At 44.4% G+C, this 27,840-nt stretch overlaps 1 protein-coding gene across 1 annotated transcript; it reads left to right on the forward strand.

Moving 5' to 3' along the window:
- The first annotated feature begins 243 nt into the window (after positions 1 to 243).
- Positions 244 to 27,827, forward strand: LOC129823708 (amyloid beta A4 precursor protein-binding family B member 1-interacting protein-like). Its single transcript, XM_055882639.1, has 13 exons — positions 244 to 353; positions 7,185 to 7,244; positions 9,263 to 9,353; positions 9,610 to 9,845; positions 10,735 to 10,812; positions 11,999 to 12,158; positions 12,424 to 12,545; positions 18,222 to 18,296; positions 18,472 to 18,615; positions 18,952 to 19,062; positions 23,718 to 23,816; positions 26,508 to 26,631; positions 26,714 to 27,827. The coding sequence occupies exons 2-13, from the start codon at positions 7,185 to 7,187 to the stop codon at positions 26,812 to 26,814; spliced, it is 1,401 nt and encodes a 466-aa protein (XP_055738614.1). The 5' UTR covers positions 244 to 353; the 3' UTR covers positions 26,815 to 27,827.
- Positions 27,828 to 27,840: the final 13 nt, after the last annotated feature.

Genomic DNA, 27,840 nt, shown 5'->3' on the forward strand with positions numbered 1-27,840 from the left:
ACAAGCCCCAAAGCAAATTCACAGTAAGCTTCCAACATTTTGATTGAACCTAATCCTGTGTCCTCAGACCAGTGCAGATTAAGCAGAGGAGACAAGAAGAGAAAGCCACCTCATGCTTAGATACAGTACAAACCAAGCCTTTTCCTGAGTCATGCGACAGTGAGAAGGTCAACTTCCCCACAGAACAGGAAATAGAGCCCACTATCAAACAAGTCTCAGTATTCATACCAGTTCCAGTTCAACCCCACGTGTGCAAGGTGCACATGTACTTTAAGACACAAGAACTACAGATACAAAATCTAACGTTGACTCTATGACTGGAGAGTAACCCGGGAGATCGTTGGACTACAAAGGTAAACGCTCTGATTGTTTTACACAGGATCCTGTTCATCTTTGAAATGTATGTCCTTTGACTTTGTTTCCTTAATACGTCTGTGAACAGACGCTTTACTTGTAGCGTCATCGTCTGTTATGTTATCTTACGGTCTGGAATTACACTCTTTCGAGGTTTGAGGTATAATGCTTCTTCTGGTACTGCCAAAGATAAGGACGTGGTTGCTCTGAATGCGATGTTGAATTGCTCATATTTGGCCTTGTAACATTGGCCAGTTTAGGGTTAAATACTTGAACATACACATCAGCGTTGGTTAAATAGGCAATCTGGGATTGGTACATCCTTTTTGGATTTATAATTAATGATAGCCATTGAATGTCAGATTGTCCAATTAAAGCAAACACATGTCTTTTTACAGCAGCAGCCAGTAATTGCTTATGTATTCAATTATAAAACAGAGGGCGCATTTGGCCACAAGAACATTCAACATATGTAGCCTACAGTCACTATCAACAAGCACTGTATCTCTCTCTCTCTCTCACTCTGCACAATAAATCATTGTTGATAAGGCGTTGGCCTGTCTGTCTGTCTGTCTGTCTGTCTGTCTGTCTGTCTGTCTGTCTGTCTGTCTGTCTGTCTGTCTGTCTGTTCTTTAGTGTGTCACTTTATGTGTCAATGCAGAAGTAACATGTCCACAGACTACAGTGGCAGCTGAAAGCAGCCTCTTTGCAAGAACAGGATGATGTGGAACGTCTATGTATGTGTCTGTTTCAATGAGCTATCAGGTCGATGGGTGGCTGAGTGGGTGGGTACTTGGATGGGTGAATGGGTGGCTGGGTGGCTGGATGGGTGGAAGGAAGGTAGGTAGGAAGGATGGGTGGGTGGCTGGGTGGGTGGCTGGATGGGTGGAAGGAAGGTAGGAAGGATGGGTGGGTGGGTGGGTGGGTGGGTGGGTGGGTGGGTGGGTGGCTGGGTGGATGGATGGATGGATGGAAGGAAGGATGGGTGGGTGGCTGGATGGGTGGAAGGAAGGTAGGAAGGATGGGTGGCTGGATGTATGGACCTTGGTCAAACAGTTTTTTTGAGAAGTAGCTAAACGTGTAGTCTTGTGCCCTAGACACTTCGTCGCTAAGCTGTGTTGAGTTGATGGAGCTGAGTGTCATGAGAGGAGCATGTTGTTTCCAAGCCCCCGATATGTCACAATGCTAAGTTTGTTATTTCCACCCCCATTAAAAACACACAGGTACTGTCAGACAGAATATAGCAGAATCAGGATCTGGAACAAAGACCCACATTGTTTACATGAAGCATTTTGACTTTCATATGGAAACAATACTCACCCCATGCAGCCCTTTTTCTGTTCCTCATTACAACTTAATGGATGGTCTGTTTACTAGTTTGGCAAAACAGAATAGAGTGGAACTATTCAGGTGTAAGCTATGCTGGGTGGACAAGAACTCAGAGAGTGAAAGAAAGTTACTAGATATATTTACTAAAGTTCTAATCTGGACCAACAAAACTTGGTTCAGATGTATTCTTTACTCCATACTATGGATCCTCAGTATGACCCTACATATGGTCTACTTATGCTGTTCCGGTGTTCATGCGAGTTATGGTTATAGAATGCCTCTCAACTTTGGCGAGACGGTGCTCCTATCTAAAGGAAATACTTGAAGAGATGATGCATTTGGCTAGAGCTGCCTGCTACACATGTACTGGTGCATATTTGACTTAACGTTGGCAATAAACGCTCCCCATTCTCCATATGGATTAACTCAGTAGCTTAACCTGAACAGGCCTCTTCCTCAAAGAGCATCAGACTTTGCTTATGGGATGGTTTATTGTGCAGCATAGCCTCTCTTTCTTAAAGGTCCAGTGCAGTCAAAAAACATGATTTCTCTGTGTTTTATACACTACCGTTCAAAAGTTTGGGGTCACTTAGAAATTACCTTGTTTTTGAAAGAAAAGCTCATTTTTGGTGCATTAAAATAACATCAAATTAATCATAAATACAGTGCAGACATTGTTAATGTTGTAAATTACTATTGTAGCCGGAAACGTGTATTAATATACACGTGTTCTGAAAGGCCACAGACTCTGCAACACCACTAAGCAAGGGGCACCACCAAGCAAGTGGCACCATGAAGACCAAGGAGCTCTCCAAACAGGTCAGGGACAAAGTTGTGGAGAAGTACAGATCAGGGTTGGGTTATAAAAAAATATCAGAAACTTTGAACATCCCACAGAGCACCATTAAATCCATTATTAAAAAATTGAAAGAATATGGCATCACAACAAACCTGCCAAGAGAGGGCCGCCCACCAAAACTCATGGACCAGGCAAGGAGGGAATTACTCAGAGGCAACGAAGACACCGAAGATAACCCTAAAGGAGCTGCAAAGCTCCACAGTGGAGATTGGAGTATCTGTACATAGGACCACTTTAAGCCGTACACTTCACAGAGATAGGCTTTACGGAAGAGTGGCCATAAAAAAGCCATTGCTTAAAGTAAAAAATAACCAAACACGTTTGGTGTTTGCCAAAAGGCATGTGGGAGACTCCCCAAACATATGGAAGAAGGAACTCTGGTCAGATGAGACTAAAATTGAGCTTTTTGGCCATCAAGGAATATGCTATAACTGGCGCAAACCCAACACTTCTCATCACCAAGAGAACACCATCCCAGGGCCATTTCATCGGCAGGGCCAGGGAAACTGGTCAGAACTGAAGGAATGATGGATGGCACTAAATACAGGGAAATTCTTGAAGGAAACCTGTTTCAATCTTCCAGAGATTTGAGACTGGGACGGAGGTTGACCTTCCAGCAGGACAATGACCCTAAGCATACTGCTAAAGCAACATTTGAGTGGTTTAAGGGAAAACATTTAAATGTCTTGGAAGGGCCTGGTCAAGGCCCAGACCTCAATCCTATTGAAAATATGTGGTACGACTTAAAGATTGCTGTACACCAGCGGAACCCATCCAACTTGAAGGAGCAGGAGCAGTTCCTCCTTGAAGAATGGGCAAAAATCCCAGTGGCTAGATGAGCCAAGCTTATAGAGACATACCCCAAGAAACTTGCAGCTGTAATTCCTGCAGAAGGTGGCTCTACAAAGTATTGACTTTGGGGGGGTGAATAGTTATGCATGCTCAAGTTCTGTTTTTTTGTCCTATATATTGTTTGTTACACAATTAAATATTTTGTATCTTTAAAGTGGTAGGCATGTTATGTAAATCAAAGGATAGAAACCCCCCCAAAAATAAATTTTAATTTGATGTTGTAAGGCAAGAAAATAGGAAAAATGCCAAGGGGGTGAATACTTTTGCAAGCCACTGTATCAGCAACCGTCACTCCTGTGTTCCAATGGCATGTTATGTTAGCTAATCCATGTTTATCATTTTAAAAGGCTAATTTATCATTAAAAAAAACTTTCGCAATGATGTTAGCACAGCTGAAAACAGTTGTGATGTTTAAAGAAGCATTACAACTGCCTTCTTCAGATACTCAACTAGTCTAGAGCATCAGCATTTGTGGGTTTGATTACAGGCTCAAAATAGCCAGAAACAAAGGCCTTTCTTCTGAAACTCGTCAGTCTATTCTTGTTCTGAGAAATGAAGGCTATTCCATGGAAGAAATTGCCAAGAAACGGAAGATCTCGTACAATGCTGTGTACTACTCCCTTCACAGAACAGAGAAAACTGGCTCTAACCAGAATAGAAAGAGGAGCGGTGCACAACTGAGCAAGAGAACAAGTACATTAGAGTGTCTAGTTTGAGAAACAGACGCCTCACAAGTCCTCAACTGGCAGCTTCATTAAACAGTACCTTCAAAACACCAGTCTCAACATCAACAGTGAAGAGGCGACTCTGGGATGCTGGCCATCTAAGCAGAGTTCCAAAGAAAAATACTCAGACTGGCCAGTAAAAAGAAAAGATTAAGATGTGTAAAAGAACACAGACATTGGACAGAGGAACTCATTGGATGTGTCAGGGCTTGCAAACACGAGCCTACCAGACGAGCTAAATGCCTTCTATGCTCGCTTCGAGGCATGCAACACTGAACCATGTGTGAGAGCACCAGCTGTTCCGGACGACTGTATGATCACGTGCTCCGTAGCCGATGTGAGTAAGACCTTTGAACAGGTTAATATTCACAGTGACGAGTACTCAGTGCATGCGCTGACCAGCTGGCAAGTGTCTTCACTGATATTTTTAACCTCTCCCTGTGCCCAAGAATACCAAAGTAATCTTTCTACATGACTGCCGCCTCGTAGCACTCCCATCTGTAGCCGTGAAATGCTTTGAAAGGCTCACATCAACACCATCATCCCAGAAACACTGGACCCACTTCAATTCACATACCGCCCCAACAAATCAATAGATGACGGCAATTCTTTTGCACTCCACACTGCCTTTTCCCACCTGGTCAAAAGGAACACCTATTTGACTACAGCTCCACGTTCAACACCATAGTGCCCTCAAAGCTCATCACTAAGCTAAGGAGCCTGGAACTAAACACCTCCCTCTGCAACTGGATCCTGGACTTCCTGACGGGCCGCCCCCAGGTGGTGAGAGTAGGCAACAACACATCCGCCATGCTGACCCTCAACCCGGGGGCCCCTCAGGGGTGCGTACTTAGTCCCCTCCTTTACTCCCTGTTTACCCATGACTGCGTGGCTGCGCACGACTCCAACACCATCATTAAGTTTGCCGACGACACGACGGCGGTAGACCTGATCACTGTCGACGAGGAGACGGCCTATAGGGAGGAGGTCAGAGACCTTGCAATGTGGTGCCAAGACAACAACCTCTCTAAACGTGGGCAAGGCAAAGGAGTTTATCGTGGACTACAGGAAACGGATGGCCGATCACGCCCCCATTCACATCGACAGGGTTGTAGTGGAGAGGATCGAGAGCTTCAAGTTCCTCAGTGTCCACATCACTAAGGACCTATCATGGTCCAAATACACCAACACAGTCGTGAAGAGGGCACGACAATGATCCTCAAAGAGTTATACAGCTGCACCATCCTGACTGGCTGCATCACCGCCTGGTACCGCAAGGTGCTACAGAGGGTAGTGCATACGGCCCAGTACATCACTGAGGCCGAACTTCTATACCAGGACCTCTATACCAGGCGGTATCAGAGGAAGGCCCTAAAAATTGTCAAAGACTCCAGCACACCCAAGTCCTAGACTGTTCTCGCTGCTACCGCACTGCAAGCGGTACTGGAGACTCAAGTCTGGGACCAAAAAGGCTTTCTGAACAACTTTAACCCCCCCAAAGCATAAGACTGCTGAACAGATAATCAAATGGCTACCCGGACAATTCACATTGACTGACCTTTATTATTTATTTTTGTGTCTTTATTTTGTTTTGCACTGACTCTCTTGCACTGGCTCGATGTACTGTAAACCCACTGGACTCTAACCACACACTCACACATACTACACTGACACTCCAACACACACACACACACACACAGACAAAAACACACGCTCACACACATACATATTGACGCCACACACACACTCACACATCGACACACTTTCACACTCTTCAAATACACTGCTGCTACTATTTATTATCTATCCTGATTGGCTAGTCACTTTTTACCCCTACCTACATTTACATCCTGTATTATCTCAAATACCTCGTACCCCTGAACATTGCCTCAGTACTGGTACCCCTTGTATATAGCCTCGTTATTGTTATTTTATTGTGTTACTATTTCCTTTTTTATTTAGCAAATATTTTTCTTACTTTTTAACTCTGCATTGTTGGTTAAGGGCTTGTAAAGTAAGCATTTCACGGTAAAGTCTACACCTGTTTTATTCGGAGCATGTGACCAATAAAATGGGATTTGATTTGAATAATATGATGAAATTGTGAAAATTCTGTTAATGCCCTTTTAGTGTAAGAGCTGTTTGAAAAGACAGCCTGAAATGTCTGCCTGTTTTGGTGGGATTGAGTTTGACATCACCAGGCGGTAAATGAGTTAATAGACCAATAAGAAAGAGAGTTCCAAACCTCTCTGCCAATAACAGCTAATTTTAAGTTTTCTCCTCCCTACTCAGACTACAACCAGATTATTGCTTGAGAAATTGCCCTTTCCTAAGAAGCTATTTTTGTTTCGTTTTGACCATTTTAATTGAAAACAATCACACTAAGTTACTTAATTGTTACCCAGAAAGGATTTGATATTGAGATAAAAACAGCTGCATTGGACCTTTTTAAGAGCAACTCTTGTCTGGCAGCCTCTAATAAAAATGTGTCTGCCTCTCAACATGTGTCTGCCTCGCAACATAAAAATGTGTCTGCCTCGCAACATGGAAGCACTTTGAGCCGTCACATACCACACTGCCACATTGTAGCGTCTCTGTGCCACTATGGGCATGGCATTTAAAACATGCTAACTGGGTACCATTCACTTACATCGTTTTTTCGGTTAGAAAAATGCTAATATAAGCATTTGGTGGTAGTAAAAGCCATGGATGGGATTACAGCCTTTCTTTTTCCATAGACTGCATTCAAGGTTAGGAAACATATGCAATTTAGCTGAATTATCCCTTTAATTATGAATTTTACAAGTTGAAGTGGCTATTCTCTGTCAACTCCAATGATGTCATGTTTACGGCTCACAGGAAGTCGGTGGTCACCTTAATTGGTGAGGATGGGCTCGTGGTAATGGTATCAAACATGGTTTCTATGTGTTTGATGCCATTCCATTCACGCCGTTCCAGCCATTAAGGCGTCCTCCCCTCAGCAGTCTCCACTGGTTGGGCTCATTGATGGTCTTCTTACGTGTAGCCATTTGTTTTAAACAACTGCTGCTTGTTCTCTGTAACAGATGGAGGACATAGACGCCATGTTCACTGACCTGCTGGGAGAGATGGACCTCCTAACACAGGTAAGTTATCACTGGAATCACTCTTATTCATAAACTACACTTCCCATGATTCATCAGAACATCAGCAGCTGTGTTTAAAAAAAAATGTTTTATTGAGACTAGCGGTGTAACCTAAGTACATCTGGAAATTAGCCTTTTCTTTTCCAATGTATTTTTTTAAAATATTAATTTAGAGAAGATGTTGATTTATTATGAATGAAGTAAAAGTAAATGATGAGAAATTAAGTAATATCATCTGGTTTGAGTAATGGATGCAAGCCACTGATTATTAGGTCCTCGTAGGATGAAGATGTCCTCAAGCCCTTTTGGTCCCCCACTATTATGTATGTAGCCAGACGAAACATTTTGACACAAATAGAATACTGGCTTAGGCCTACAGTATGTGCATTGTATGCCATGCATTAAACTCCTCTTAAAGGGACATTTCAGTATTTTACAACTTAACGTTAGATTTTTAGTACCTTTATTTAACTAGGTTAAGAACATATTCTTATTTACAATACCGGTCTACGCTGGCCCAATTGTGCACCGCCCTATGGGTCTTCTTGGCCAGATCCAGTTCCTGGATTCAAACTAGGGACTGCAGTGACACCTTTTGCACTGAGATGCAGTGCCTTAGACCGCTGCGCCACTCGGGAGCCCAAAGTAGTCTATGGGCTAGGAGAAACTATAATCCATGGCTTGGTTTTCTTTAAACAGCCATTATAAACTTCAGCTAACTTAAGCCACCACTAGCTAAACATCAATGAAAGTGATAGGGGAAAACAAGGAATACAAATATAAAAAATAACCAAATTAACTCAATATCGGGTTTGACAAATCCGCTGCTTGCGCTAGATAAAGTTAGCTGAAGTTTGTAGTGGCTGTTTACAACATGGATTACATATTCTCCAGGCCCATAGACTACTTTCAGGGTGAGGAACCATCTAACATCACGTTGTAAAATATGGATCTTCCCCTTTAATGAATGTAGATCTAAGGACAGAAGTGGTCCTAAATGGCAATACATTACAATCAAACACTACGGAATGGGTTAATTAAACCTCATATGGAGAACCACAAATATGTCACTGTCTAACAGTGACTCATCCAAATTAGGAAGAAAACCATTTTTATTTGAATAATCATTCTTCCTGAATCTAAGAGGATCAAATGTAATCCAATTATGGCCATGATTGGATTTATACATCATTTGGGTTATTGCCTGCGAGCATGCAGGCTAATCAGACCTCAGAATCCATCCGTGGTTTGCTACCCAATGACTCAAAGGGCTAAAGGTTTAAATGAGCATGGCTTTGAACATGAAAACACATGTTTGTCTCTCCATTCATCAGGTTTCAGTGTTGTGCCAAGGGGAGATCACATGCAGGTCGCTCACTTCTATAGACTGTTTAAGATATATAATTACTGGTGTTGTCTGCTGGGGATGTTTATGAAAACATTGCATTATTATCTTTAATAATCACTTTCTCTCTGACATCACATCATTGCCGTAGTGCAGAATTATAGATTTCTTCTTTTTATTTTTGTTATATTTTTATTTGACATTAAAAAAAATACAAAGTCTGAATTCTGACTGTGTTCCACACAGTTTATAAGCGTGGCTTCCCAGAACGTCTTTGAAGAAAATTAAAAAAACTGAATGTTTTTTCTGGAGGGTTTTCTTAGAATTAACTTACAAATACTGCAAACATTGTTGGAGTGTTCTCTACACTCTTAGGGAAAAAAGGTGCTATCTAGAACCTCCCCGAAGGAGAACCTTTTAAAGAACCCTTTTAGGATTCCAGTAAGAACCCTTTTGAATTCCCCAGAGGGTTCTACATGGAACCCAAAAGAGTTCTACCTGGAACCAAAAAGGGTTCAACCTGGAACCAAAAATGGTTCTCCTATGGGGACAGCCGAAGAACCCATTTGGAACCCTTTTTTGTAAGTGTGTATGTAAACCATACAATTCCTGTCTGTTCATGTCCTAAAATATCTGTATGCAAACTCTTCATCTGAAACCTTTGTCTTGACAGGGTCTTGGGTATGAAACGGTTCCCTCAGAAATGTCATCCAGCAGTTCACAGATAGAAAAGAACTTCTCTATTGGGTTCACAGATTTGAAAGGTGAAAAACACCAGCAACACTAGGTCATCAAACAGTAGAAATGTTATATATAGAGTTGATGCATATGACATACTGTAAATGTATTCCAAGCCCTGCTTGCCAATAGCAACCTTACTAAGCACATTTGACTAATACACAAGTTAGACTGATAAAATAATTAATGAGAAGGGAAGTAGTTGTGTTATCACATTTACCCACAACCCTATTTGATCAGATAAACCCTACCACCTCTAATATTCGTCTTCCTCTCTGGTAGAATCTCTAAATGAGCTAGAGGATCATGACCTTGACGCGCTGATGGCTGATCTGGGGTCAGATTTGACGGAGACAGAGGAGACACTGAATGCAGCCAAGATGGGACATGTCCACACACAACAGCACAAGTCTGGCTACTACACCCCGCAACAAAATGTCCAAGCATCCATCCCCTCATCCCAAATATCATCCTCCTCCTCCTCTCTCCATCCGGAACCCTCTGAACCACTAGTAGCGGTAACTTCCCATAGATATACTGTATGCTGTAATGTGTGACTGACTGGGGTTGGAACCCGGGTTTCCTGCTCACCACAAGACTGTTAGCCCTTTGAGCTAAAAGCTAGGCATTAGCCAGGGGAGCTAATGTAAGTCTTCAGGTCTCAGGCAAGAACACATAACTATTTCTGTTATAAATGCAGAGGTACTCAACATCAGGCCCTTGAGGTATGCAGTTATTTATATTTCTGTTATAAATGCAGAGGTACTCACCACCAGGCCCTTGAGTTCTACAGTTATTTATATTTCTGTTATAAATGCAGGGGTACTCAACATCAGGCCCTTGAGTTCTGCAGTTATTTATATTTCTGTTATAAATGCAGAGGTACTCACCACCAGGCCCTTGAGTTCTACAGTTATTTATATTTCTGTTATAAATGCAGAGGTACTCAACATCAAGCCCTTGAGGTATGCAGTTATTTATATTTCTGTTATAAATGCAGAGGTACTCAACACCAGGCCCTTGAGTTCTACAGTTATTTATATTTCTGTTATAAATGCAGAGGTACTCAACATCAGGCCCTTGAGTTCTGCAGTTATTTATATTTCTGTTATAAATGCAGGGGTACTCACCATCAGGCCCTTGAGTTCTACAGTTATTTATATTTCTGTTATAAATGCAGGGGTACTCAACACCAGGCCCTTGAGTTCTACAGTTATTTATATTTCTGTTATAAATGCAGAGGTACTCAACACCAGGCCCTTGAGTTCTGCAGTTATTTATATTTCTGTATATCAAGGCATTTTAACCTTTCTGTTTTTGTAGCTATTTACTTCCAATATACAGTAAAAGGTAGCACCTCTTTACACTCTTGCTCTTTTAATGAACCATTATACCTTCATTGTTCAGGGAGAGGCTGAAGCACAAGTCAAAGCTGACAAAATCAAGCTGGCTCTGGAGAAGCTAAAAGAAGCCAAAGTTAAGAAGGTACATTGGGTTAATTTCACTAAACCGGCTATAATAACAGCTTCACTTTGTGAGGAGTTGAGATACCTCTATATCATGTGTATCACTGTGGGGTTTGGAGGAAAACACGTATATGTCCACTCCCCTCCGTATGTATTTGGACAGTGATGCTAAAATTGTAAATAACAGCTCTATACTGTAGCATTTCGGACTTGAGATCAACTGGTTCATATGAGGCAACGATCCAGAATGTAACCTTTCATTTCACGTCCTATTGGGCAAAACATAATCTGAAACACAACCAAAACATCCAACGAAACACAACCAAAACATCCTACGAAACACAACCAAAACATCATCCGAAACACAACCAAAACATCCTACGAAACACAACCAAAACACCATCCGAAACACAACCAAAACATCATCCAAACACAACCAAAACATCCTACGAAACACAACCAAAACATCATCCAAACACAACCAAAACATCCTACGAAACACAACTAAAACATCATCCAAACACATCCAAAACACCATCCGAAACACAACCAAAACATCATCCAAACACATCCAAAACACCATCAGAAACACAACCAAAACACCATCCGAAACACAACCAAAACATCATCCAAACACAACCAAAACACCATCCGAAACACAACCAAAACATCATCCGAAACACAACCAAAACGTCCTGTAAATGCATCCAACAAGTTTGTCAAGTCACTAGTTTGATGAAGTCATTGTGTGCTAGGGATATGTGGCCAAATACTAAACGTTTGGCTACTTTACACTAATAAGTCAAATCTGTCAAAATACTTATGACATCTTAAAATGGAGGAGACTAGGTACATAAAGTGCTTTCATTTCTAAACTGTGAAACAGACATGTATAATATATATTTTTTAAACTCAAATTAAAGGTGACATTCTCTACTGTGAAACATTTGATCTCAAATCCAAAATGCTGGATTATAGAGACACATTTAACATGTTAGCTTTACTGTCTAAATACATATAGAGGGGAGTGTAGATGCACATCGCTCTAGTAATCATTGTGAGATGCTCTTCACATAGCCATTCTAGTAATTCTATTTCTATCCCCATTCAAGTCAATGATCTGTGATGGGTGAACCGGTGGCCATATTCAGTGTCCCCAATAAGTACTTATATGTCTATGGTTGTTCCTATGTACATCCTTGTAGTTGGTGATCAAGGTGATGATGAGCGATGGCAGCTCCAAGACACTGATGGTGGACGAGAGACAGACGGTGAGGGACGTGCTGGATAATCTGTTTGAGAAGACCCACTGCGACTGCAGCACGGACTGGAGCCTATGTGAGACCAACCCTGAGCTGCAGGCTGGTGAGGTTCACACACCAGACCCGGGTTCAAAAAGTATTTGTTTCTGGCAAATACTTTGAACGTTTGATTGAGCCTGGCTGGAATGCCAGTTGGGTGTCGGTTTTGTTCTTTTTGGACTATTCCATTGGTTCCATTGCACCAAGCAAGCTCAGTCAAGTGCAGTCAAAGTATTTGTGGTATGATTTAAGATATGATATTGTACAGTATGATTTAATGTACATCATTTTCAGAAAGCAATGAAGTTCCTATGGTTTTCTCAATACAGAAAGGGGGTTTGAAGACCATGAATATCTGGTGGAGCCTCTTTCTGCATGGACACGAGACAGTGAAAACAAAATCCTTTTCCTTCTGAGACCTAACAAATATCTCCTCTTCAAAGACCCCCAGGTGAGTACACTAGAGACCTGGGAAGTATTGATTCGGCACCAAACGGAATAACATTTACTGAAACAGGGAGGAAACTACTTGAACTTCACCAATAACAAATGTACATTTTTGTTTTCTGTTGCAAAATGTTTTAAAACATTTACTGTTGCATGCCCTTATTGTCAGAGCTACTAGGAGTACTGGGTGGATGGAGTCAAACGCAGAGAGCAAGGTTAAGGAACGTGGATTTATTTCCAATGCACAGGGAAAAAGATCATGCCCTAAAACATACGGGCGCATGAGAAAAGAAGTCCAAAAACACCGGACTAAACTATTCCGAGGAAATACAAAACCCACAACACGATCCAACACCCACATAACAGAAAGTAAGCCCGCACAACAGCCAGCGGGCTACCTAACCTTATATAGCCTACCCACCAAACTAAACTCAAAACAGGTGCACCCAATCAGCCCAAATTAACAGAAACCAAAAGGAAAGAATCGATGGCAGCTAGTAGGCCGGTGACGACGACCGCCGAGCTCCGCCCGAACAGGAAGAGGCACTATCCTCGGCGGGATTCGTGACAGTACCCCCCCTCTGACGCGCGGCTCCCGCAGCGCGCCGACCCCGGCCTCGAGGACGACCCGGAGAGCGAGGCGCAGGACAATCCGGGTGGCGACGGTGGAAATCAGCCAAGAGGGAAGGATCTAAAATATCTTTCCCCGGTACCCAGCACCTCTCCTCCGGACCGTACCCCTCCCAGTCAACGAGGTACTGCAGGCCCCTCACCCGGCGTCTCGAGTCCAAAATAGCTCGTACAGCGTACGCCGGGGACCCCTCGATACCCAGAGGGGGCGGAGGGACCTCCGGCACCTCACCTTCCTGAAGGGGACCAGCTACCACCGGCCTGAGGAGAGACACATGAAACGAGGGGTTAATACGATAGTAAGAAGGGAGTTGTAATCTATAACACACCTCGTTTATCCTCCTCAGGACTTTAAATGGCCCCACACACTGCGGCCCCAGCTTCCGGCAGGGCAGGCGGAGGGGCAGGTTTCGGGTCGAGAGCCAGACCCTGTCCCCTGGTGCGAACACAGGGGCCTCACTGCGGTGGCGGTCAGCGCTCCTCTTCTGTCGCTCACTGGCCTGCCTGAGAGAGGCCTGGACTGCCCGCCAGGTCTCTCTAGAGCGCTGGACCCACTCCTCCACCGCAGGAGCTTCGGTCTGGCTCTGATGCCACGGAGCCAGGACCGGCTGGTACCCCAATACACACTCAAATGGCGACATGTTAGTTGAGGAGTGGCGGAGTGAGTTCTGGGCCAACTCTGCCCACGGAACGTACCTTGCCCATTCTCCAGGCCGGTCCTGGCAATACGACCTCAGAAACCTACCCACTTCCTGGTTCACTCTTTCCACCTGCCCATTACTTTCAGGGTGATACCCAGAGGTAAGGCTGACCGAGACCCCCAGACGCTCCATAAACGCCCTCCATACCCGGGACGTGAACTGGGGACCTCGATCAGATACGATGTCCTCCGGCACCCCGTAGTGCCGGAAGACGTGGGTAAAGAGAGCCTCCGCAGTCTGTAGGGCCGTAGGGAGACCAGGCAATGGAAGGAGACGACAGGACTTAGAAAACCGATCCACAACGACCAAAACGGTAGTGTTTCCCTGAGAGGGGGGAAGATCAGTCAGGAAATCTACCGATAAATGAGACCATGGCCGTTGTGGAACCGGGAGGGGTTGTAACTTCCCTCTCGGCAGGTGCCTAGGAGCCTTACTCTGTGCGCATACCGAGCAGGAAAAGACATAGAGTCTCACGTCCTTAGCCAAAGTGGGCCACCAGTATTTCCTCCTAAGATCCCGCACTGTTCTCTCAATCCCCGGATGACCCGAAGAAGGTAGTGTATGAGCCCACCGAATCAAACGATCACGAACACCAAGCGGTACGTACCTAAGGCCAGTTGGACACTGGGATGGCACAGGTTCTACCCTTAACGCCCGCTCGATGTCCGCGTCCACCTCCCATACCACCGGGGCCACCAGACACGAGGCTGGAAGGATGGGAGTCGGATCGATGGACCGGTCATCCGTGTCATAAAGACGTGACAGCGCGTCGGCCTTGGTGTTAAGGGAACCTGGTCGGTAAGAGATCTTAAATCTAAAACGAGTAAAGAACATGGCCCACCTAGCTTGACGTGGACTCAGTCTCTTCGCCTCTCGGATATACTCCAGATTTCGGTGGTCAGTCCAGATGAGAAAAGGGTATTTGGCCCCCTCAAGCCAGTGTCTCCACACCTTCAGGGCCTTTACCATAGCTAGTAACTCCCGGTCCCCCACATCATAGTTCCGCTCCGCCGGCTCCAGCTTCTTTGAAAAGAAAGCACAGGGACGGAGCTTCGGTGGCGTGCCCGAGCGCTGGGATAGCACGGCTCCAACACCAGCCTCGGACGCATCCACCTTCACTATGAACGCTAACGAAGGGTCCGGATGCGCCAACACGGGAGCCTCAGTAAACCTTGCCTTCAACTGGTTGAAGGCTCCATCTGCCTCAGCCGACCACCGTAAACGCACCGGCCCCCCCTTTAGCAGTGAGGTAATGGGTACCGCCACTTGACCAAAACCCCGGATAAACCTCCGGTAGTAATTGGCAAACCCTAAAAACCGCTGCACCTCCTTTACCGTGGTTGGAGTCGGCCAATTACGCACGGCGTTTACGCGGTCACACTCCATCCTCACCCCCGAGGTGGAAATGCGATAACCCAGGAAGGAAACGGCTGGTTTGGAGAACACACATTTCTCAGCCTTGACGTATAGGTCATGCTCCAGCAGTCGCCCAAGCACCCTGCGCACCAGGGAGACATGCGCGGCGCGTGTGGCAGAATAGATCAAGATGTCATCAATATATACTACCACACCCTGCCCCTGCAAGTCTCTGAGAATCTCATCTACAAAGGATTGGAAAACGGCTGGAGCATTCTTCAACCCATACGGCATGACGAGGTACTCATAGTGGCCTGATGTGGTACTAAACGCTGTTTTCCACTCGTCTCCTCCCCGAATACGCACCAGATTATACGCACTCCTGAGGTCCAGTTTTGTGAAAAAACGCGCTCCGTGGAATGATTCCATCGCCGTAGCGATCAGAGGTAGTGGATAACTAAATCCCACTGTAATTGAATTTAGACCTCGATAATCAATGCACGGACGCAGTCCTCCCTCCTTTTTTCTCACAAAAAAGAAACTCGAGGAGGCGGGTGACATGGAGGGCCGAATGAACCCCTGTCCCAGAGCTTCCGTGACATATGTCTCCATAGCCAACGTCTCCTCCTGTGACAAAGGGTACACGTGACTCCTGGGAAGTGCAGCGTTCTCCTGGAGGTTTATCACGCAATCCCACCGTCGATGAGGTGGTAATTTAGTCGCTTCCTTCTTACTAAAAGCGATAGCCAAATCGGCATATTCTGGGGGAATGCGCACAGTGGAAACCTGGTCTGGACTCTCCACCGATGTGGCACCGATGGAAACTCCCACACACCTACCTGAACACTCATCTGACCACCCCTGAAGAGCTCCCTGTCGCCAGGAAATGAGGGGATTGTGAATGGCTAGCCAGGGAATCCCCAACACCACTGGAAACCCAGGTGAATCAATAAGGTAAAAACTGATCTGCTCCCTATGATCCCCCTGGGTTACCATGTCCAGCGGAATCGTGGCCTCCCTGACCAGTCCTGACCCTAACGGTCGGCTATCTAGGGAGTGCACGGGAAAAGGTGGGTCTATCTGCACCAGCGGAATACCCAACCTACGGGCGAGTCCGCGATCCATAAAACTCCCAGCTGCGCCTGAGTCGACTAGCGCCTTATGCTGAAGAGTGGGAAAAAACGCAGGGAAAAAAATAACCAAAAACATATGACCAACAGGGAGCTCTGGGTGAGTCTTGTGCCTACTCACCTGAGGTGGCCGAGGAGTATTCCGCCTGCCATCCCGACTCCCAGATGGATTCCTCCAGCACCGGTCCGAAGTGTGTCCTCTCCGGCCACAGTAGGTGCAAGAAGAGCCACCTCCTCCGGTCCCCCTAGATGCAGCTCCTCCCAACTCCATCGGAGTTGGAGCGGGAGGGCTGGGAGGTGGAATGGACAGGACCCCCTCTGAACGCCCGCGGGCAGCTAGCAGGTTATCTAGTCGAATCGACATGTCGATCAGTTCATCTAGAGATAGTGTGGTGTCCCGACAAGCTAGCTCCCGACGGACGTCCTCCCGAAGGCTACAACGGTAATGGTCTATTAAGGCCCTGTCATGCCACCCCGCACCAGCAGCCAAGGTCCGGAACTCTAAAGCGAACTCCTGGGCGCTCCTCGTCTCCTGTCTCAGGTGGAACAGACGCTCACCCGCCGCTCGGCCCTCTGGTGGGTGGTCGAACACAGCCCGAAACCGGCGGGTGAACTCTGCATAATGGTCCCGAGCTGAGTCTGGGCTGTTCCATACCGCGTTGGCCCAGTCCAGGGCTCTCCCCGACAAACAGGAGACAAGGAGGCTTACACTCTCTTCCTCCGAGGGAGTCGGACGCACGGTAGCCAGGTATAGCTCAAGCTGGAGCAAAAATCCCTGGCAACCAGCCGCTGCTCCATCGTACTCCCTCGGGGGGGTGAGACGCAATGAGCTGGTCCCAGCCGATGACCCTGTGGGAGTGGGTTGTGTCGTCTGCAGGGGAGCTGTAGGGGGCGTCGGGAGACCACTCCTCTCCCATCGTTCCATCCTCTCCATCATCTGGTCCATCGCTGATCCGATACGCTGAAGTACTGCTGTATGATGCTGGACACGCTCCTCCATAGTTGGGAGAGGGGTGGTCGCGGCTCCTGCTGACTCCATAGTGTGGTGCGGGCTTCTGTCAGAGCTACTAGGAGTACTGGGTGGATGGAGTCAAACGCAGAGAGCAAGGTTAACCTTATATAGCCTACCCACCAAACTAAACTCAAAACATCGATGGCAGCTAGTAGGCCGGTGACGACGATCGCCGAGCTCCGCCCGAACAGGAAGAGGCACCATCCTCGGCGGGATTCGTGACACTTATGAACATGGCCCAGAGTTCACACAAAACAGTGAACTGTGCTTTCTAATTTAACAGTGAAATGGCATGTTGCACGGTTGCTACATATGTCTCTACATATTTTTGCCAACTTTTTACCAAATGAAAGAGTTGGTTACAGTAGACAAACTGGCAACCAAGCTCTGTGTTTTAGTTCCATTATTATGATCCCTGTGCTGACATTTATATTTATATTTATTATGGATCCCCATTAGTTCCTGCCAAAGCAGCAGCTACTCTTCCTGGGGTCCAGCAAAATTAAGGCAGTTTATACAATTTTAAAACATTACAATACATTCCACAGATTTCACAACACACTGTGTGCACTCAGGCCCCTACTCCACCACTACCACATGTCTACAGTACTAAATCCGTGTATATATATATGTGTGTGTGTGTGTGTGTGTGTGTGTGTGTGTGTGTGTGTGTGTGTGTGTGTGTGTGTGTGTGTGTGTGTGTGTGTGTGTGTGTGTGTGTGTGTGTGTGTGTGTGTGTGTGTGTGTGTGTCTGTGCCAATGTTTGTGTTGATTCACTGTCCCTGCTGTTCCATAAGGTGTTTTTTTTTTATCTGTTTTTTAAAATCTAACATCATCTTTTCACCTCCAAGATATTCTACCTATGGAAGAAACATAAACAGTTTGTGAATGAGATAAACGGATGTCGTAAGGAACTTCTGCTAAAGGTGAGTTATCATCACAAACACACCTATAGTGGATTCTGTAGCCTATATAGTATAACACATTCACTGCACCAATGTTTTGTTGAAGGAGTTCTTCCTCTTCCTCGTTAGCAAATCAGATTTATCCAAAACTCTCAAACACTTTCACACACACCTTATTTTAAACGTCTGAATCCAGGAGAATTTTGAGGGGCCGTCTGTCATCGTCCCAGACCTGGAGGGGCCGCTGTATCTGAGGGAGGACGGGAAGAAATCGTGGAAACGTCGCTACTTCCTGCTCAGAGCTTCTGGGATATACTATGTGCCTAAAGGAAAGACAAAGGTACAGGAAGTGACATAATAACCATCAAAGTCCAGCAAGTCCAGTAAACATCTTGTCCAAACATAGAAAGTATTTTTTGATGTACAGTATACAGGCCATTTATAAACTTTTACAGAGACCTATACATGTTGTTTCTACATAGAACTGAGGTAAACCAGTTAAAACAAACAATTAGTGAGGAAGTCCACAGTCCACACATTCATTCTTGTTGGGACATTTCCCACTAAAACACTGCTGTAGGAAATCCTTACTAACTTACTGCATCTTCAGTAATATGATCCATATGGAACTGAATTCTACTTGTCCAGGTTTTTTCATGTTTTTCTCCCTTGGCAGACATCCAGGGACCTGGCGTGCTTCATTCAGTTTGACAAAGTCAACATCTACACCGCCACTGATTACAAACAGAAATACAAAGCACCCACTGACTTCTGCTTCATCCTCAAGGTAGGTCATCCACTTCAGAGGAAACAATAGCATGAAGGTTATTGATTTTGACAGTTTTTTACTCTTCTCCCATCAACACCCTGAGGTAACACACACACACACACACACACACACACACACACACACACACACACACACACACACACACACACACACACACACACACACACACACACACACACACACACACACTTTTGACAGGCTGGAAGAAGCACAGGGTCAGTGACATTGTAATAGCCCTAATTGTGGGGGTTAACTGCTCTGTAAAGCGCCTATAAAGACCCAGATGGAGAGGATCAAATCAAATCAAATGGTATGTGTCACATGCTTCATAAAACAACAGACGTAGACTAACAATGAAATGCTGACTTACGGGCCCTTCCCAATAATGTCGAGAGAAAACGTTGAGAAATAATAAAAAAGATAATAACACGAGGAATAGACCATGAGTAACAATAACTTGGCTATATACACAGGGTACAAGTACAGAGTGGATGTGCGGGGGTATGAGGTAATTGAGGTAGACATGTACATATAGGAAGGGATAAAGTGACCAGGCAACAGGATAGATAAACAGTAGCAGCAGTGTATGTAATGAGTCAAAACTGTTAGTGCAAGAAGGGTCAATGCAGATAGTCTGGGTGCTATTTGGTTAACTATTTAACTAACTATTTAGCAGTCTAATGGCTTGGTGGTAGAAGCTGTTCAGGGGTCTGTTGGTTTTAGACTTGGTTTATCGGTACCACTTGCCATGAGGTAGCAGAGAGAACAGTCTATGACTTGGGTAGCTGGAGTCTGACACCGCCTGGTGTAGATAGAGGTCCTGGATGGCAGGGAGCTCGGCCTCAGTGATGTTCTGGGCCATACGCATTACCCTTATTACCCCCCCCATACGCCTTGCGGTCGGATGCCAAGCAGTTGACATTCCAAGCGGTGATGCAGTCAGTCAAGATGCTGTCAAAACATTTTGAGGCTCTGAGAGCCCATGCCAAATCATTTCAGCCTCCTCAGCAGGAAGAGGCGTTGTCGTGCCCTTTTCACGACTGTGTTGTTGTGTGTGGACCATGATAATTCCTTAGTGATGTGGACGCCGAGGAACTTGAAGCTCTCTACCTGCTCCACTAAGCCCTGTCAATGTGGATGGGGGCGTGCTCGGCCCTGCATGGTTTGCAACAATACAAATGCAAAGTTTTGAGGGCCAGCAAGGCAACAAATATTTGAATATTTGCATGTTTAAATATAAAAATGTTAACAGGAAGTTGTGTCCTATTGTGTCTACTATAACACATTGCCACGACGCCACCACACACAGACATCTGACGTGGATGTTGCTATAGTTTCAGAGATCACTATCTATTATGAGGAACGAAAGAGAGACAGAGAGAGATTGACAGAGAGAGAGAGTGTCAGAGAGAAAGAGAGTGAAAGAGAGAAAGAGAGAGACAGGGAGAAAGAGAGAGACAGAGAGAAAGAGAGAGACAGGGAGAAAAGAGTGAAATGGAGACAGCGAGAAAGATAGACAGTGAAAGAGAGAGAGAGTGAAAGAGAGAGACAGAGAGAAAGAGGGAGACCGAGAGAAAAACATAAAGAGAGAGACAGAGAGACAGCGAGAAAGACAGAGAGACCGAGAGAGACAGACAGACAGAGGCAGACAGAGAGAAAGGGAGAGACAGCGAGACAGAGGCAGACAGACCAACAGACAGACAGAGACAGACAGACTTAAACGACCTGTCAGGTATCATTTTAATAAGGAACATTTCCCCTACCCAGAATATAATTTTCTCAGAAAAATTATCAAAGCAGGGGGAGTGAGGTGTCAAGAGAGAAAGAGAAATGAGAGAGAACGAGAGAATGAGACAGAGAAAGAGAGAGACAGAGGCAGACAGACAAACAGGCAGACAGACAGAGACAGACAGACAGACAGTGGTCAACTTAAACGACCTGTCAGTCATCAAGAGGCTTTTTAATAAGAAACGTTTCCCCTACCGAGAATATAATTTTTTTCAGACAAAGAATGATAGCAGGGGGAGTGAGGTGTCAGTTGGTTGAAGTGGGGGCAGGTCTGACACATGCTGGGTTGTGGCGTCCATTCAAAAGAGCGTTCAGGGTCGGGTACTTAGAACCTTGCAGCTGGGTTGAGCTGTGTCTGATGGTCCTTAGTTTGCAACTACAATTCACCACTCAACCCCAATGTTCTCTCCAGAGCTGGGTTAAAATACTACTTGAAATCTTTCTAATACTTTGAGCTTGCTTTGTTTCCTTTAGCCTGCTTGGATGCCAGATGGGAGGAATTTGCACTTTTGCTACTATCCTATTTTTAAAAACGTCTATTTGTATTTTATTTAACTAGGCAAGTCAGTTAAGAACAAATTCTTATTTACAATGACAGCCTACACCGGCCAAACCAGGAAGATGCTGGGCCAATTGTGCGCCGCCCTATGGGACTCCCAATCACAGCCGGTTGTGATACAGCCTGGATTCAAACCAGGATGTCTGTAGTGATGCATCGAGCACTGAGATGCAGTGCCTTAGATCGCTGCGCCACTCAGGAGCCCAAGATCTATCCCTATGTTATCTCTGTTATCTCTGTTATCTCTGTTTCATATTTTCAGGAAATGAACAGCTAAGTTGATGATAGTGATGGTTCTCATGGTAAGGTCAACCAGTAAGGAAGTGACTGTAGTTTAATGTAGTTCACAAGAATGGACTTATATTAGTCCGACTGACCTGTAACTGTTAACAAGTAAGAACATTTTAGAAGATGTATCACCAGTCATTTAGAATAGGTCAGTTATAATAGGTCACAATAGGTCAATTATAATAGGTCAATTATAATAGGTCAGTTATAATGGGTTAGTTATAATAGGTCCGTTATAATAGGTCCGTTATAATAGGTCCGTTATAATAGGTCCGTTATAATAGGTCACAATAGGTCAATTATAATAGGTCAGTTATAATAGGTCACAATAGGTCAATTATAATAGGTCAGTTATAATAGGCCACAATAGGTCAATTATAATAGGTCAGTTATAATAGGTCAATTGTAATAGGTCAGTTATAATAGGTCACAATAGGTAAATTATAATAGGTCACAATAGGTAAATTATAATAGGTAAATTATAATAGGTCAGTTATAATAGGTCACAATAGGTCAAATATAATAGGTCAAATATAATAGGTCCGTTATAATAGGTCACAATAGGTACATTATAAAAGGTCAGTTATAATAGGTCACAATAGGTACATTATAAAAGGTCAGTTATAATAGGTCACAATAGGTACATTATAAAAAGTCAGTTATAATAGGTCACAATAGGTCAAATATAATAGGTCAGTTATAATAGGTCACAATAGGTCAAATATAATAGATCAGTTATAATAGGTCCATGATAATAGGTCCGTTATAATAGGTCCGTTATAATAGGTCACAATAGGTCAGTTATAATAGGTCACAATAGGTCAAATATAATAGATCAGTTATAATAGGTCCGTGATAATAGGTCCGTTATAATAGGTCCGTTATAATAGGTCACAATAGATCAGTTATAATAGGCCCGTGATAATAGGTCCGTTGTAATAGGTCAGTTATAATAGGTCACAATAGGTCAGTTAGAATAGGTCAATTATAATAGGTCAGTTATAATAGGTCACAATAGGTCAATTATAATAGGTCAGTTATAATAGGTCACAATAGGTCAACTATAATAGGTCAGTTATAATAGGTCAGTTGTAATAGGTCAGTTGTAATAGGTCAGTTGTAATAGGTCAGTTGTAATAGGTCAGTTGTAATAGGTCAGTTGTAATAGGTCAGTTATAATAGGTCAGTTATAATAGGTCATAATAGGTCAATTATAATAGGTCAGTTATAATAGGTCCGTTATAATAGGTCCGTTATAATAGGTCCGTTGCAATAGGTCAGTTATAGTAGGCCAGTTACAATAGGCCAGTCAGTTACAATAGGTCAGTTACAATAGGTCAGTTACAATAGGTCAGTTACAATAGGTCAGTTATAATAGGCCAGTTATAATAGGTCATAGGTCAGTTATAATAGGTCATAGGTCAGTTATAATAGGTCATAGGTCAGTTATAATAGGTCAGAACCATGTCTGACAATGGTTTGCTTTAAAGGTACATCACCGGAAGTTGAGTTCCTGTTACCTTGAACTTGAGTTTATATTTCCACGGTTTCTAATGGCAACATACGAGCTGATTCCATTTCTGGTTTTGGACACTATTTTCTAGAGGCAAAAAGTTGTTGTGAAAAAAAAGTGTATCTTCAAATAAGGGATTTGATTTAAAACAGGCAACAACGTTATGCTTCAAATTAGGGGGCGTTTTCTTTTTTACTCATCATTTATTTTGGGGTGTATGGGAATGTTCATGCATTCTTCACATGATTGAGAAAGGGTCTTACCATTGCTAGGGTTGTACATATGGAGCTCCATCTTATGGCTCGGCTAATGTGAGCATAGGTCGCCTCCTGCAGGCTCTTTGATGAACTTAAAAAAAATAAAAAATACTGGACGACTTGAACAAAGACGTATTTCATCCAAGCATCAATGTAGTCTCTCCTGACAGACATTGCATGCATGGGAGATTTAGCCGTAGGTGCGTTGATTACCATAAATACAATATGTTCTGGTCTTGCCCTGTAGCATCCTCAGATCCAGAAGGAGTCCCAGTACATCAGGTTCCTGTGTTGTGACGATGAGCTCACTCTCTCCCTCTGGGTCAACTCCATCAGAGTAGCCAAGGTTAGACTTTACTCATACCCTTTACTCTTACCTTTTACTCTTACCCTTTACTCTTACCCTTTACTCTTACCTTTTACTCTCACCCTTTACTCTTACCTTTTACTCATACTCTTTACCCTTTACTCTCACCCTTTACTTTCACCCTTTACTCTTACCTTTTACTCTTACCTTTTACTCTTACCCTTTACGTGTACTCTTTACCCTTTACTCTTAAAATTTTTTAAATTTATTTTTATTTAACCTTTATTTAACCAGGTAGGCTACTTGAGAACAAGTTCTCATTTGCAACTGCGACCTGGCCAAGATAAAGCATAGCAATTCGACACATACAACAACACAGAGTTACACATGGAATAAACACAACATACAGTCAATAACACAATAGAAATATATACAGTGAGAGCAAATGAGGTGAGATAAGGGAGTTAAGACAATAAATAGGCCATGGTGGCGAAGTAATTACAATATAGCAATTAAACACTGGAATGGTAGATGTGCAGAAGATGAATGTGCAAGTAGAGATACTGGGGTGCAAAGGAGCAAGATAAATAAATACAGTATGGGGATTAATTAGATAGACCATCTGTAAACAGCCCATCTATGTACAGGTCCAGTGACCTGTGAGCTGCTCTGACAGCTGGTGCTTAAAGTTAGTGAGGGAGATATGAGTCTCCGGCTTCAGTGATTTTGCAGTTTGTTCCAGTCATTGGCAGCAGAGAACTGGAAGGAAAGGCGACCAAATGAGGAATTGGCTTTGGGGGTGACCAGTGAGATATACCTGCTGGAGCGCGTGCTACGAGTGGGTGCTGCTATGGTGACCAGTGATCTGAGATAAGGCGGGGCTTTACCTAGCAGAGACTTGTAGATAACCTGTAGCCAATGGGTTTGGCAATGAGTATGAAGCGAGGGCCAACCAACGAGAGCGCACAGGTCGCAGTGGTGGGTAGTGTATGGGTCTTTGGTGACAAAACGGATGGCACTGTGATAGACTGCATCCAGTTTGCTGAGTAGAGTGTTGGAGGCAATTTGGTAAATGACATCGCTGAAGTCAAGGATCGGTAGGATGGTCAGTTTTACGAGGATATGTTTGGCAGCATGAGTGAAGGATACTTTGTTGCGATATAGGAAGCCGATTCTAGATTAAATTTTGGATTGGAGATGCTTAATGGGAGTCTGGAAGGAGAGTTTACAGTCTAACCAGACACCTAGGTATTTGTAGTTGTCCACATATTCTAAGTCAGAACGGACCAGAGTAGTGATGCTGGACAGACGGGCAGGTGCGGGCAGTGATCGATTGAATAGCATGCATTTTATTTTACTTGCATTTAAGAGCAGTTGGAGGCCACGGAAGGAGAGTTGTATGGCATTGAAGCTCATCTGGAGGTTAGTTAACAGTGTCCAAAGAGGGGACAGAAGTATACAGAACAGTGTCATCTGCGTAGAGGTGGATCAGAGGGGTCAACTGGGCAGTTGACCAACAGCAAGAGCGACATCATTGATGTATAGAGAGAAGTGAGTCGGCCCAAGAATTGAACCCTGTGGCACCCCCATATAGACTGCCAGAGGTCCGGACAACAGGCCCTCCGATTTGACACACTGAACTTGACACACTGAGAAGTAGTTGGTAAACCAGGCCAGGCAGTCATTTGAGAAACCAAGGCTGTTGAGTCTGCCAATAAGAATGTGGTGATTGACAGAGTCGAAAGCCTTGGCCAGGTCGATGAATACGGCTGCACAGTAATGTCTCTTATCGATGGTGGTTATGATGTCGTTTAGGACCTTGAGCGTGGCTGAGGTGCACCCATGACCAGCTCTGAAACCGGATTGCATAGCGGAGAAGGTACGGTGGGATTCAAAATGGTCGGTAATCTGTTTGCTAACTTGGCTTTCGAAGACCTTAGAAAGACAGGGTAGGATAGAAATAGGTCTGTAGCAGTTTGGGTCTAGAGTGTCACCCTCTTTGAAGAGGGGGATGACCGTGGCAGATTTCCAATCTTTGGGAATCTCAGACGATACGAAAGAGAGGTTGAACAGGCTAGTAATAGGGGTTGCAACAACTTCGGCAGATCATTTTAGAAAGAGAGGGTCCAGATTGTCTAGCCCGGCTGATTTGTAGGGGTCCAGATTTTGCAGCTCTTTCAGAACATCAGCTGTCTGGATTTGGGTGAAGAAATGGTGGCGGCTTTGGCGGGTTGCTGTGGAGGGTGCTGGGCAGTTGACCGGGGTAGGGGTAGCCAGGTGGAAGCCATGCTTTCACCCTTTCCTCTTACCCTTTACCCTTACCCTTTACTTTTAACCTTTACTCTTACCCTTTAATATTACCATTTACTCTTAACCTTTACTCTTACCCCTTAACCTTTACTCTTACCCCTTACTCTTACCCTTTACTCTTACCCTTTACTCTTACGCTTACCCTTTACTCTTACCCTTTAACCTTTACTCTTACCCCTTACTCTTAACCTTTACTCTTACCCTTTACTGACAGCAGACCCGAACCATACTGTGTTGCCTCAGTTAGTTCCTTTTGACATTATTCTTCCCAGCTCGGTTCCAGCAACTATGGTGAATGAGTAACCAGCACAGTACAGCTCGGCTCAGCACGGTTCGGTTCAGTAGGGGTACAACAGTCCAATTGTGTATGGGCTGTGAGTCCTACGTTGTGTGTACCTACCCGTATCTATCTTTGTTTAGTATGGTGCCACCCTGTACCACAACTATCAGACGGCAGTGAGGAGAGCCTTAATCACCACCTCCACTCTGCATGTGACCAGTCTGCCTGTCTCCAGCCCTCCCACACGTTCTACTGGGCACATAGGTGAGACACAATCAAACACAAACACACACACACACACACACACACACACACTAAATAATACATATTATTTTCCTTTCTTCAGCAACAGTGAGGGCCAATGAACACCCTGATCAGGACTACCTCTCTGAACCACCCCCAGACTTTATTCCCCCACCCCCTCCTGGGTGGGGCTCTGGGGTCTAGGGATGGAGCTCCGCCCCCTCCTGGGTGGGGCTCTGGGGTCTAGGGATGGATCTCCGCCCACTCACCCATGACTACTGTAGAGGACGTTCTCAACCTACCTATCTACAGACAGGCCCAGTGTTCTCAACCTACCTACCTACAGACAGGCCCAGTGTTCATGGACCAGAGCGATGCTTGCAAAAATAGCACCTTGGGAGGTGACAGGCCCTGCTCCAATACTTCAACATGCATTCTTCCTTTCTTCCCTCCTTCTTTAAGTAACTGATCTGACAAGATATGATTGGACAACGCAATACAGTGAAGACATTTCCAAACCAGTGCCTGATGGGAAAGGGGGGTACCTAGTCAGTTGCACAACTGAATGCATTCAACCGAAATGTGTCTTCCGCATTTAACCCAACCCCACGATGCATGTTCTTGGGTTATTTATGTATTGAATTTGATTATTTATGTAATAAGTCAGAATTAATAAAACCTAAGTTAACCACAGTAAAGCTATGTTGTAATTGCAACCTGATGAAGATGTACAGCGTGTTGGTATGAAGCTTTATCAACACGGAAATAATTGGCTAAGCCAGATCAATTCCTATAGTATAACATGTTGACAGGCAGATTAACATCTCTTTGGCATTGTGCTTCATGTCTACCATACAAACTCCTGTTACTATCTGTTAGTTGACAATTCACTTTACTGTTGGTCATTGACCTTACTTCAATGAAAAACTGTGATGTAGAGTTGCTGTGGATAGTGTGTTACAATGAAGTGGCTAAAGTCGTGTGTGTGTCTGTGTGTGTATATTAATGAGTAGTATTATTGGGTGTTAAATTGTTTGGCAAAACGCCATAGAAACGAATTGGATTTCCAATGCTCTTAATAATAGACTCCATTTAGCTGACACTTTTATCCAAAGTGACTTACAGTCATGCATGCATACATTTTAATGTACGAGTGGTACCGGGAATCAAACCCACTATCTTGGTATTGCAAGCGCCATACTCTACCACTCTTCTTTAACTGTCCCAAAG

Source organism: Salvelinus fontinalis, chromosome 26 (assembly GCF_029448725.1).
Source record: "Salvelinus fontinalis isolate EN_2023a chromosome 26, ASM2944872v1, whole genome shotgun sequence".
Taxonomy (NCBI): domain Eukaryota; kingdom Metazoa; phylum Chordata; class Actinopteri; order Salmoniformes; family Salmonidae; genus Salvelinus; species Salvelinus fontinalis.

What these genes read in the sequence shown, in the direction of transcription:
- LOC129823708 (XM_055882639.1), top strand. Translation starts at nt 7,185, where the DNA reads ATGGAGGACATAGACGCCATGTTCACTGACCTGCTGGGAGAGATGGAC. An exon ending in CCTCTGAACCACTAGTAGCG is followed by an intron (nt 9,846 to 10,734) that starts GTAACTTCCCAT and finishes TTCATTGTTCAG; the next exon opens with GGAGAGGCTGAAGCACAAGT. An exon ending in TGCCTAAAGGAAAGACAAAG is followed by an intron (nt 18,616 to 18,951) that starts GTACAGGAAGTG and finishes CTCCCTTGGCAG; the next exon opens with ACATCCAGGGACCTGGCGTG.